The 14,031-nt window shown below is 46.9% G+C and overlaps 1 protein-coding gene across 2 annotated transcripts in view; it reads left to right on the top strand.

Annotated features, from left to right (window-relative positions):
* Positions 1-10,631: 10,631 nt before the first annotated feature.
* ZSWIM8 (zinc finger SWIM-type containing 8) overlaps positions 10,632-14,031 on the top strand; it is a 176,634-nt gene continuing 173,234 nt past the window's right edge. For both annotated transcript variants that reach the window (XM_069753275.1, XM_069753274.1), the window contains exon 1: positions 10,632-11,754. In XM_069753275.1, coding sequence (XP_069609376.1) covers positions 11,577-11,754 — 178 coding nt within the window. In that variant the 5' untranslated portion in view covers positions 10,632-11,576. The remainder of the gene's footprint in view (positions 11,755-14,031) is intronic.

Below are 14,031 nucleotides of genomic sequence, written 5' to 3'. Positions count from 1 at the left end.
AGAAAACGCTGTGGATCCGCACAAAATCCACAGCTGCATTTTCTGCCAGGAGAGGCAGAATCCGCACCAGAAATTCCTAAGGCTAATCTGCAATGTGCACATAGCCTAATGGTATAAAATTCTGTGACACACTCGTGGTGTGAATATAATCACTGCATCCTTAGATGAATTCTTTGAGAGGTGTAGTTTGTAAGATGGGGGTCACTTATGGGGGGGTTCTGCTGTTCTGCCAACTCATGTGCTCTCCCAGTGGGTCACGGCACCCACAAACCATAACAGTAAAATCTGCACTATAGTGTGGCGCTCCTTCCCTTCTTAGCTTTGTGTCTGAAAAATATTTCCCGATTACATGGAGGGTATTGGCGCATTCAGGAAAAAATTGACCTCAGTTTGTTGGAAAAAAAAATTCTTGTTAGACCTTAGAAAAATTAAAATCTTGGGGCTAAAAACAATATTTTAATGGTAAAAATGTAATTGAATCTTTCTTCACCGCGCAATGGTATAAAATTTTGTGAGGCACATGTGGTGTCAATATCAATATGATCACTGCACCCCTAGATGAATTCATTGGAGAGTGTAGTTAGTAAAATGAGTTCACATATGGGGGTATTCTGTTGTTCTGGCACCTCAGGGGCTCTGCCAATGTGACATGGCACCCTCAAACCAGCAAAATGTGAACTTCAATATCGCGTATCTTCCCTTCTCAGTTTTGCATTATGCCTCAAAAGTAGTGTTCCTTGACATATGGGGTATCGGCATACTCAGGAGAAATTGCACAACAAATTGTATGGTGCAATTTCTATTGTTACCCTTGTGAAAAATAAAAAATTGGGGCTAAACATTTTTGTGGGGGAAATGTGATTTTTTTATTTTCACGGTTCAATGTTATAAACTTCTATGAAGGATCTGGGCATTCAAGGTGCACACTACACATTTAAATACATTCCTTGAGGGGTCTACTTTCCAAAATGGGGTCACCTTTGGGGGTTTCCAATGTTTAGGCACATCAGGATCTCTCCAAATGGGACATAGTGTCCACTAATAATTCCAAGGAATTTTACATTCCAAACGTCTTATGACGGTCTTTCCCTTCTGAGCCCAGCCGTGCGCCCAATTAGTAGTTTTCTCCCTCATATGGGGTATTGACGTACTCAGGAGAAATTGCGCTACAAACTGTGTGGTGCAATTTCTCCTGTTACCCTTATGAAAATTCAAAATATGGCGCTAAAAACATTTGTGAGGAAAATGTGATTTTTTTTTAATTTTCATGGCGCAACATTATAAACTTTTGTGAAAGACCTTAGGTTTCAATGTGCTCACCACACTTCTAGATAACTTCCCTTATGGGTCTAGTTTCCAAATTGGTGTCTCTTGTGGGTGATCTTCACTGTTTAAGCACATCAGAGCCTCTCCAAACGCGATATGGCATCCGCTAATTGTTTCAGCAAATTTTGCATTCAAAAGTCAAATGGCGCTCCTTCACTTCCGAGCTCTACCGTGCACCCAAACAGTGGTTTTACCCCACATATGGGGTATCGGTATGTTCAGAAGAAATTGCACAATTTTTCTTGTTACCCTTGTGAAAATAAAACAATTTGGGTCTAAATTAAATTTTTTATGAAAAAAAGTTACCGTAAATGTTTTTTTTTCCCACATTCCAAAAATTCCTGAGAAGGGTGCAGTTTTTGGAATGGTGTCCCTTTTTGGTGTTTCCTATAATATAGACCGCTCAAAGTCACTTCAAATGTGAGATGGTCGCTAAAAAATGGCTTTGTAAATCACTGGTCAACTTTTAACCATTCTAACTTCCTAACAAATGTAAAATCAACAGTTACTCTAAAGGCCCCTTCACATTAAGCGACGCTGCAGCGATACCGACAACGATCCGGATCGCTGCAGCATCGCTGTTTGGTCGCTGGAGAGCTGTCACACAGACCGCTCTCCAGCGACCAACGATGCCGGTAACCAGGGTAAACATCGGGTAACTAAGCGCAGGGCCGCGCTTAGTAACCCGATGTTTACCCTGGTTACCATCCTAAAAGTAAAAAAAACAAACACTACATACTCACCTACCGTTGTCTGTCCTCCGGCGCTCAGCTTCTCTGCTCTCCTCCTGCACTGGTTGTGAGCACAGCGGCCGGAAAGCAGAGCGGTGACGTCACCGCTCTGCTTTCCGGCTGACCGACGCTCACAGCCAGTACAGGAGGAGTGCAGAGCACAGCGCCGGGGACAGACAGCGGTAGGTAAGTATGTACTGTTTGTTTTTTTTACTTTTAGGATGGTAACCAGGGTAAACATCGGGTTACTAAGCGCGGCCCTGCGCTTAGTTACCCGATGTTTACCCTGGTTACCAGTGAAGACATCGCTGGATCGGTGTCACACACGCCGATCCAGCGATGTCCACGGGAGATCCAGCGACGAAATAAAGTTCTGGACTTTGTTCAGCGACCAACGATGGCCCAGCAGGGGCCTGATCATTGGTCGCTGTCACACATAGCGATTTCCTTAACGATATCGTTGCAACGTCACCAAAAGCAACGATATCGTTAACGATATCGTTATGTGTGAAGGTACCTTTAGTTTAACAAGAAAGTGGAAACAAGGCTTTAGGAGTTTTTACAAACACATAAGAACAAAATACTAATCAGTTATAAAGATTTTAGAAAAAATTTGGATACTTAAGCATTTTTAGTAAATTCACTGATTAACGTGTGGTTTTGTTAAAGTTAAGTCAATGGTGACGAGAAAAAACCTCATCATAGGCACTAGATAGATATATTTACAATTGGCCATTATGAAACATTCTATATACATGCAAATGACTCAGTATATAATCATGAATAGAAGGCTTTCATGGAGATTCCTCTGCAGCTTGCTGGAGACCCGACGTGACACAGGAATAATAATTCATGTCAGGATTCAATGTTTTTTTTAACTTATTGTATTAATGTGCTCGGGATCAGTCCTTTTTTTTTTAAAGAAAATAATAACACATATTAATATCCTAAAACATATTTAATCACTTGCCTAATTCTAAGGCTGTAATATTTCCAGTTAAAATATCATTGGATCCTATCATGGCTCCTAAGGAGGTGTACAGGACAAGTGCAGAATTAGAATGGGGCCCCCGCCATGTGCTGGTTCACATTACCATAACCCCATACTGGGACTGGAGGGCCCTGCACTTGTTTGCCCAACTGCCTTCACATCTGTTCTTGTAGAGAAGGGTGGCATGATCCTCCGGGAGGTTGACCCCTCTCTATTGTTCACTAATGTGGTTCTTGTGGGCAGCAAAGACCCTGCATTGGTCCACACAATGCATAGGGAAGGGGCCAATGTGACCTGGACCTTTTCCTGGAGTAAAAATCAACAGGGCACCTGCATTGGCTTTGTGGTACAAATATCCATGCCACCATGACGGTCACAGTGAAAAAATGACCCCTCTGCTGACACCTTAGTAATAAATTCTAATATTCATGTCAAACAGCTATAGTTCGGCCACTTGTATTAAGCATTGAGTGACATTCTGGGTCCTGTCCCAGAACATCACCCATCTGTACTAACAGAAAAGACCACTCATCAAACTGCTTATATTTATTTAATGGTCACTTCTAAACAATTTTATGAGTTGTTCGGGACATATGACATGAGGATGATATTAGAGTATCGTTTTTCCTAGACGATTGTATGGACAATGCAGCGACTATACACTACTTCACGCCAATTAGTAGCACTAATAAGTAATATAAAGCCTTAGTGTGGAGTCTGCGGTAGATGCCAAAACTTTTATTACTATAGCTCTTGGTCAGTTCAACAAGCCTATAGATGAAAGTGGGTTTCAATGAATAATATACTTGATGGGTAGCTATCATCAGAATTTATGACCTATTGTTTAACCCCTTTACCAGGGCCAGTGTCACCACTCAGCACACCCAGGCAAGTGCCCGGGCCTTGAGCAAGTGCCCGGGCCTTGGGAAGGGGGGCACTCGCCATCAGGGACACCGGTACGTTATGAGGCCCGTGAGTTGGGGGGGCCCGGTGTCAGTGCAGGCACTGCCACATTGACCCCCAATTGCAGCTTAGACTGAAGTACTTACTGTACCTCTCCCTGTTACTCTGCAGTTTGGTCTCTTCCATGTCTTATGTCTCTTTGATATTTCAGGGCTGATGGCACGATGATGTCACTAGAGCACGTCCCCTGTGCTGTGCAATGAAGAGAGTCATCAGATGCTGAGAAGACGGTGGCCAGTGGGGAACAAGGAGAGGTGGGTATTTGATTATTTTTTATGTATGCAGCATTATATGGGGCTCATTCTGTATGGAGCATTATATGGGGCCCATTCTGTATGGAGCAATATATGGGACCCATTCTGTATGGAGCATTATATGGGACCCATTTGGTATGAAGCATTATATGGGGCCCATTGTGCATGTAGTATTATATGGGGCCCATTATTCTGTATGGAGAAATATATGGGTCCATTATTCTGTATGGAGAACTATATGGGGACCATTATTCTGTATGGAGAAATATATGGGTCCATTATTCTGTATGCAGCATTATATGGGGCCCATTATTCTGTATGGAGCACTATATGGGTCCATTCTGTATGGAGGATTATATGGGGGCCATCATTCTGTATGGAGAAACATATGGGTCCATTATTCTGTATGGAGGATTATATGGGGTTCATTAAACTATATAGAGCATCATATGGGGCTCATAATACTGTATGGAGCACTAGGTGGTGCACATAACACTGTATGGAGGACTATACTGTCCGGTCTAAAATTAACACTTTTGAATCTCCCTAGGGCGCGAACTGTGCACTGTGAGGTTTCGTCGGTTTCTGAGCTATTGTAGAATTTTCAATCGATATCACTCATATAATGTAAGTGAAATCTTTGACATTGTACTTTACCATTATTTGTTATCTGTGAATTTGAATTGTGGCATGTGTTAATATGACCCACTGAGATTGTTTCACCCAGGGCCCACAAAACCCTGGAGCTGGCCCTGTCCTTTACACTCAGGCCATTTTCCTTTTTTGCTCCCCTTCTTCCCAAAGCCATAACTTTTTTATTTTGTCGTCAATATGGCCATGTGAGGGTTTATTTGCAAGGTGAGATGTACTTTTGAATGATATCACTGTTTTCACCATATAATGTACTGGAAAATGGGAAAAAAAATTTAATTGTGGTGAAACTGCAAAAAAAAGTGCAATTCCACAATTGTTTTTTTATTTACCATGGTCACTACATGCTAAAACTGATCTGTGATCATGCTTCTGAGGGTCATTATGAGTTTACAGATACCAAACATGTATAGGTTCTTTTTTTATTGAAGTGGTGACATTTTTTTTGAGCATTTTGGGGTAGATACGATGTCTTGATTGCCTGTTATTGCATTTTATTGCAATGTTGTGGCGTTTTGATTTTTGTTCTCATTTCGCCGTTTACGGATCCGATAAATTATATTTTAGATGTTGATAGATCGGGCGTTTCTGAAAGCGGGGATACCAAATATGTGTATTTTTGTGTTGTTTTCTTTTGAATGGGGCAAAAGTTGGGGGCTTTGAGCTTTTATATTTGTAAAAACATTTTTATTACACTTTTTAATTGCTTCAATAGTCTTCTTGAGAGACTTGAAACTGCGATCTTCTGATAGCTTGTGCCACGGGGCGGCGCTCATAGCAGGTTGGTAATGACAATCACAGGGGTTTCCTGCGGACAACCGGCTGTCATGTCAATCCATCGGCAACCCACGATCATGTGACAGGAGCACCAATGAGTGGAGTTAGAACCCCTTTAAAGGGGTCGTCTAAGGAAAACAACTTATCGTCTGTTCTCTTACCCTGTTGATTGATGTGGGTGCGACTGCTGGAATCTGCAGTGATTGGCATATTGTGGCAGTTCGATACCTGTTAAAATGGAGCATCATTGTGTATGCTTGGCCTGCAGTGCCATTCATGCTCTAAATGGCTGCCAAGTGCTGAGATCATCTTTTCCTGACATCCCTATAGAAAAATGATTAAGTGGTGGTCAGGCATCTGACCTGCCTCTCCATTTAATAGACATGATAAAAACTCCCCATTTTGCTGATCGGTGCATGTCCCACCTGTCAGAACCCATTGATCAGAAAGTCTTATGCAGATAGTCAAACTGTACCCTGTACTGTCCATGGGAAAGGACCCCAAAACAGCTGTCTGTGGAGGAGTGTCTGGCTTGTCTAGTCATCCTGGTCACGTTGCCTGCCTCATTAAATGATAGGGTTACTCCCTGGCTCATGCAAAATAAGAAGGGAAAAACCAGTAAAGGTACACTTTAAGGTGGCACCACTGTGCCTGGCATGTATTAATAGTGGTACCCATACCTCCCAACTTTTGAAGATGGGAAAGAGGGACAAAGTTTGCGGCAAATTTTAGGCCACGCCTCTGACCACACCCTTTCATAATTAGTCACACCCATATCCACGTCCCAACCACACCCATTTAGCACTGCTGATCACACCGTTTCATAAAGAATAATTATAAACAAAAAAATATGGCCACACAGTGCTCCATACTGTATAATGGCCACACATGATGCTCAATACTGTATAATGGCCCCACAATGATCCATACTGTATAATAGCCCCACATGATGCTCCATACTGTATAATGACTGCACATGATGCTCTATACTGTATATTGGCCGCACATGATGCTCCATACTGTATAATGGCCACACATGATGCTCCATACTGTATAATGGCCACACATGATGCTCCATACTGTATAATGGCCACACAGTGCTCCATACTGTATAATGGCCACACATGATGCTGCATACTGTATAATGGCCACACATGTTGCTCCATACTGTATAATGGCCACACATGATGCTCCATACTGTATAATGGCCACACATGATGCTCCATACTGTATAATGACTGCACATGATGCTCCATATTGTATATTGACCGCACATGATGCTCCATACTGTATAATGACCTCACATGATGCTCCATACTGTATAATGACCGCACATGCATGATGCTCCATACTGTATATTGGCCGCATATGATACTTTGTACCGTATAATGGCCACACATAGCTACTCCTACACACGCGGCTGTGCTCCGTACACTTTGCACACACGGCTCCGTTCCACACACATGGCTCCACTCCATACACCTCATACACACACGGCTCTGCTCCGTACACCTCATACACACAAGGCTCCGCTCCATACACCTCATACACACATTGCTCCGCTCCATACACCTCATACACACATGGCTCTGCTCCATACACCTCATACACACACACGGCTCCGTTCCATACACCTCGTGCACATTTATCTCCGCTCCATACACCTCATACACACACGGCTCTGCTCCATACACCTCATACACACACGGCTCCGCTCCATACACCTCATACACACACGGCTCCGCTCCATACACCTCATACACACACGGCTCCGCTGCATACACCTCATACACACACGGCTCCGCTCCATACACCTCGTACACACACGGCTCCGCTCCATACACCTCATACACACACAGCTCCGCTCCATACACCTCATACACACGGCTCCGCTCCGTACATTTCATACACACACGGCTAACTGAACAGACTTCTCCATACCTGATACGTCGATCTGCAATCACAGCAGCAGAGGCCAGTAACAGAGGAGGCTGTGAGTGTTTCCATCCCACCCTGCTCAGCCCCACTCATTCCACGCACGATTAGTTTACTAGCCAGGCATGATTAGCTCAGCAGTCGACTGGTCTGCTGCTTATTGCGGCACCCAGGGCTGTGTTCGGCAGATAAGCCCTGGAGGTGGTGACTGACTGTGTTGTACCTCAAAGAACAGAAGTGTCCCCTCTCAGTGTCTCCCTCTCTGAAGTTCTGTACCGCATGCACACTGGAGACTCACTCAGGAACATACCGGGAAGGGGCATGGCCTAACACAAGGGGGCGTGACACGTACCTCAAAAATGTCCCCTCTCTCCCTCTGAGCTGTGCCGCGCTCACTGGAAGAAAAACAGACTGCAGGGGAAGGGGCGTGGCTTAACACAAGGGGGCGTGTCGGCTGCTTCTCCTGCTCTCTGCGGGAAGCAGAGCGCCCCGTGCTGGACAGCGGGGCAAAGCATCAAAATCGGGACAGTCCCGCACAATGAAGGACGGTTGGGAGCTATGGTACCTTATTTCTCACAAATGCTGAAGCCAATCAGGACCAGCGCCTGGTGAATCTGGCCAAGTGCTGTGACCCACATTTCAATTTGCGGTGGATGTGCACACTGTGTGCATGTAGTTGTCTCAGAATTTAAGCCCCCTCCGTACAGACCGGGTGTCAGCTGTTTTATACAAACAGCACCTAAAACTAAGGCCATGTTCAGACATTTGTGGACCACGGTCGTTGATGTGTGGACTCCTGACCTCAGCAGCCTCACAGGAACATATGATCCCGTTGAGTTTGGGGTGGGAGACCCGAGGCCGGTCGTCACATCACAATTTGTACAGATGTCTAAATGTGGCCTATACTGCTGCTAGTGGGGTTTAACTCTCATAGCAGCAGCTTAACCCCTTCGACGCAGCTGTCAAATGTAACAGTGGCATTTAAAATTGGTGAAAGTGGGGGAAAAGCATGACACGAAAGACACTGATGGCACTGCCATATCAGTGGGGCCTACTGATGACACTGCTGTGTCAGAGGCGCCTATCGATGACACTGCCATGTCACAGGGGCATATCGATTACAGTGCCGTGTCAGAGGGGCCTACCGATGACACTGCTGTGTGAGAGGGGCCTACTGAGGACACTCCCGTGTGAGGGACCTACCGACGGCACTGCCCTGTCAGAGGGGCCTACCAAGGACACTGCCATGTCAGAGGCACATACCGATGGCACTGCTGTGTGAGGGGCATACCGACGGCACAGCCATGTCAGAGGGGCCTACCGAGGACACTCTCGTGTGAGGGACCTACCGACGGCACGGCCCTGTCAGTGTGGCTTACCGATGGCTCTGCCCTGTCAGAGGCACCTACTGATGGCACTGCCCTGTCAGAGGGGCCTACCGATGGCTCTGCCCTGTCAGAGGGGCCTACCAAGGACACTGCCATGTCAGAGGCACATACCGATGGCACTGCTGTGTGAGAGGGGCCTACTGAGGACACTCCCGTGTGAGGGGCCTACCAAGGACACTGCCATGTCAGAGGCACATACCGATGGCACTGCTGTGTGAGAGGGGCTTACCGACGGCACAGCCATGTCAGAGGGGCCTACCGACGGCACGGCCCTGTCAGTGTGGCTTATCGATGGCTCTGCCCTGTCAGAAGCACCTACTGATGGCACTGCCCTGTCAGAGGGGCCTACCGATGGCTCTGCCCTGTCAGAGGGGCCTACCAAGGACACTGCCATGTCAGAGGCACATACCGATGGCACTACTGTGTGAGAGGGGCCTACTGAGGACACTCCCGTGTGAGGGACCTACCGACGGCACTGCCCTGTCAGAGGGGCCTACCAAGGACACTGCCATGTCAGAGGCACATACCGATGGCACTGCTGTGTGAGAGGGGCCTACCGACGGCACAGCCATGTCAGAGGGGCCTACCGACGGCACGGCCCTGTCAGTGTGGCTTATCGATGGCTCTGCCCTGTCAGAGGCACCTACTGATGGCACTGCCCTGTCAGAGAGGCCTACCGATGGCTCTGCCCTGTCAGTGGGGCCTACCAATGGATCTGCCCTGTCAGAGGCGCCTACTGATGGCACTGCCCTGTCAGAGGGGCCTACTGATGGCACTGCCTTGTCAGTGTGGCCTACTGATGACTCTGCCCTGTCAGAGGGGCCTACTGATGGCACTGCCTTGTCAGTATGGCCTACTGAGGACTCTGCTCTGTCAGTGGGGACTACCGATGGCTCTGCCCTGTTAGAGGGACCTACCGATGGCTCTGCCCTGTCAGAGGGGCCTACCGATGGCACTGCCCTGTCAAAGGGGCCTACTGATGGCACTGCCCTGTCAAAGGGGCCTACTGATGGCACTGCCTTGTCAGTATGGCCTACTGAGGACTCTGCTCTGTCAGTGGGGACTACCGATGGTTCTGCCCTGTTAGAGGAACCTACCGATGGCTCTGCCCTGTCAGAGGGGCCTACCAATGGATCTGCCCTGTCAAAGGGGCCTACTGATGGCACTGCCCTGTCAGAGGGGCCTACTGATGGCACTGCCTTGTCAGTATGGCCTACTGAGGACTCTGCTCTGTCAGTGGGGACTACCGATGGCTCTGCCCTGTTAGAGGGGCCTACCGATGGCACTGCCCTGTCAAAGGGGCCTACTGATGGCACTGCCTTGTCAGTGTGGCCTACTGAGGACTCTGCCCTGTCAGTTGGGTCATTTACAATAAGCTACATTATATAAAATAATCGCAGGTTCAAGCTAAAAAATTTTGCAAATTGAAAGTGAAGAGGGGTCACAGACAACCCTGCTGTGGGGAGAGGTTAGGAGGGAGCTGGTGTCGAGTCCTCCAAACATCATAGAGTCCGGCCCGCGTTCCAGACTGCCACTTCCCGTCCTCTGTTTTCCTCGCACCGGCTCTCTCTGGTGAAGGAAGCCGGAAATAGCAGGGCGGAAACCGGGATCAGCTGATTGAGCTGTCCCCAGGTAGAGCCGGGGAGAGGAAGCCGAGGCTGGCCGGCAGGCAGGCAGGCAGGCAGGCAGGCAGGCAGGCTGGCGGGGGAGGACTGGTAACTGGATGGAGGACGTCTCTGACGAGCAGCGCTATACCACAGGGTGCACGGAGAACGAGGACGGGAGGCGCGCAGGCCCCGCAGCAGCTCTCTCCCGGCCACACGGGGGCAGTGTCACCAGCACAGCGCTGAGCAGTAGGGGGGCTTTTGTTCAGTCAGAGGAGCTGATAAATCCCCTCCGGGGGCCCTGACATCGTCCTCTAGCCCCGGCCGCCGCCACAGCAGCAGCTCCGACTCTTCACGCCAGAGGCAGGCAGGAAACAAAGGCTCCGGGAGAACAAAGAGCGGACAGCGGCAGCTGCCCCGGCCGCCCAGGTGACAGCAGCTCCGGTGACAGCAAGAAGTCATCCACCAAGATGTGAAGTCGCCATTTCTGGGGGCACGAGCCACGTTGTTGACATTTGCTGGGTGTAAATATTATTGTTTGGGAAGTTGGAGCAGCCTGGTGCAGAGCTTGTCTGAGCGGAGCCATGCAGCCCCTTGGGCTGTGGCGGGGGGTCCTCACCTTTAGCCCTTGCTCTCTTTCCGGGAGACGTTAGGTGACGGTGTCGCTGGCTGATATATATTTATATATATATATATATGTACTGTTGAGCTTGAGCACAGTGCTGTTTATCGGGGGAAGGGTCGGGCATGAAGAAAAGCACAAGAGCCCCATAACCCTGAGGAGGCGATGTGAGATACCGCCGCCCGGATTTTTAGAAGAGAATTTCTGTTTCGCCCTATAGGAGCGACCCCGCATACCGCTGACTGCCGTCCCATTAATATAGAGATTTCCCCCAGTCTGATACCAGTCTGCTGCAGCGTCCGGAAGTCCTCCTCGGTTTAGACCATTGGATGTAATGGAACTCATGTTCGCTGAGTGGGAGGACGGCGAGAGATTTTCTTTTGAGGACTCTGATCGGTTTGAAGAAGATTCTTTATGTTCTTTCATCTCAGAGGCGGAAAGTCTCTGCCAAAATTGGAGAGGATGGCGCAAACAGTCGGCCGGGCCCAACTCCCCTACCGTCAAAATGAAAGGTGAGTCCTCCGTTATTGACCTCTGATTATAAAATGGACCATGTAAAACTGTGTTTTGTTTGTTTTAAGAAAAAGTTGGTGTTGCCTATAGCAACCAATCGGAATGAAGATTTCATTATTCTAGAACAGTGGTCCCCAACTCCGGTCCTCAAGAGCCACCAACAGGTCATGTTTTCAGGATTTCCTTAGAATTGCACAGGTGATGGAATTATTGCCTGTGCAGGTGATGCAACTATCACCTGTGCAATACTAAGGAAATCCTGAAAACATGACCTGTTGGTGGCTCTGGAGGACCGGAGTTGGAGAACACTGTTCTAGAACATAGTTGAAAATACAAGAGGTGATGTGATTGGTTGGTATGGGCACTGGCCTGAGGCCTACTGTATTATTACATTTTCCTGTTTTCTCTTGGGGTCTTCATGTTTCTTTAAGTTGGATGATTATTATTATTTTAGGTTGTTTCTTAGTATCTAATGTTGATTCCTTTTGGCGTTGCTAACAGATTTTGCTTCATTTTTGGCCAAGGCCATCATGGTACTGTTAATGACCAAGTCACCACCTATGCCTATACTCTAGGGGGGGTTGGTTGTTCCCCAGAATTTTAAATACAAATCTTATTTATTCTTCAGGTTTTTTAGGGGGTTATTCAACTTTAGAAAAAAAAAATCTTAAATGTATATAATTGGGGCTAAAATTAATTTTTGCAGTTGTGATTCATTACAAATTTTGCATTGTTTGCCTTCTATATCCTTAGACTGTATTGTCTATTTCTGGCTACAGAATGGGTTAACTTAGGATCTGTCAGCAAGCCTGCTATGACAGTCTTGGCTGAGAGATTGTAACTCTATCTGTGTTTTCCTGAGCTCCTTTCAGCTGATTTTTTTTCAAAATTGGGTTCCGATTATGATTGGCGGCGAATATTGTTTCTGCAATATTCACTGAACATCATTGGAGTCAATGGGAGTGGAAATGAACGAATATCTTCGGAACCGATCATCAAACATAAATTTGTCACAAATAGGGTACCAATATGGCACAAACATGGCAAATTCAGATTTGGCGACCAATTCCGAACATATTCGCTCAACTCTATTAATGACCACAGAACACATCAAAGTTGAACATGCCAAGAAACAAAGAGCCTATAACAGCCAAACGGGGTAAAATGTTTAATTGCAACCCCATTGCAAAAATGACTTTCAGCCACAAAAATATGTATTCAATAAAATAAAAATGTCCCCAAAAGTGGGCAAGCCCTTTGACTGTCCATTGTCTACACTCCACAAGTTTTCTGGTCCATTCCTTTGCCAAGGTGTGGCTCACACAAAGAAAGCACAAATTTTGAGGCAAGTTTTTTTTCTACATATTGCAAGAATGTTGTGCTATTTGCCTGCCTGCACTGACCCGACATGTAATAGAGAAGAAGCTGCGAAGGGTCAAGTATTGCTTCTGACTGCCCAGCTCTAGACTGCGCATATTGGGCATATCCCACTAGTCTGAGCTGTCCATTAGGCAGTTCCTAAAGATTCCTTAGTGGGTGTCCACCATCTGGATTCCACCAATAATATATGCAAAGCCAATCACCATTGAGATGAATGTGTGCAATGATGGAGAGAGCAGAGCATGGTTACTGGCATCTACACCCCCATAGTAACCATTATTTTATGGCTTGCCTTTTAGACATGTTGTGAAATATGAAAGCCGTGCCCCCATTTCTCAACAAATCCAAACATGTTGTAGATGTTGCAGTTTCAGAGGGCTTGATAGAACTATGCTATTCAGTGGTGTCTTTGTATTGTCTATCCCATTATATACAATGGTGTTTTCAGAGGCGTAGCTAGACTTTTGGTTCAGGGGGGCCGAAACTTCTGAGTGGGCCCCTAACCAGGTAATCTTGATTACAACTGGGTGACGCACCCTAATAGTGGAGTAGAACCTCAGCAGATGACCATGCTGTTACTCTATATAAAGACCAACATAGATATTACTGCATATGGTCAGTGGTAAATACCAGCCCTACAGAGCATATAAGAGATCACTGCACAGTTACAGAAAATGATGTTCTCTGATGGAATTGTGTCCCCTCTTTTTCCATCTGGCCCAGACCGACATGACAACTTCTTCCAGCCACGACTCACCTGCAGAGAATACAACAGACACTTTCATTTCTCACATTCCAGCCCCATCACCATCTATTCCCAACCTGCACAAACTCCTCATCCTGCTGATACCACAATACTGAGCCGCTGCTGCCGTATGTGTCCCTATTACTGCCCC

The sequence above is a fragment of the Ranitomeya imitator genome, chromosome 2 (genome assembly GCF_032444005.1).
Source record: "Ranitomeya imitator isolate aRanImi1 chromosome 2, aRanImi1.pri, whole genome shotgun sequence".
Classification (NCBI taxonomy): Eukaryota; Metazoa; Chordata; class Amphibia; order Anura; family Dendrobatidae; genus Ranitomeya; species Ranitomeya imitator.
Note: the sequence above shows the minus strand (reverse complement) of the source record. Positions and strands in the feature narration are given on the sequence as shown.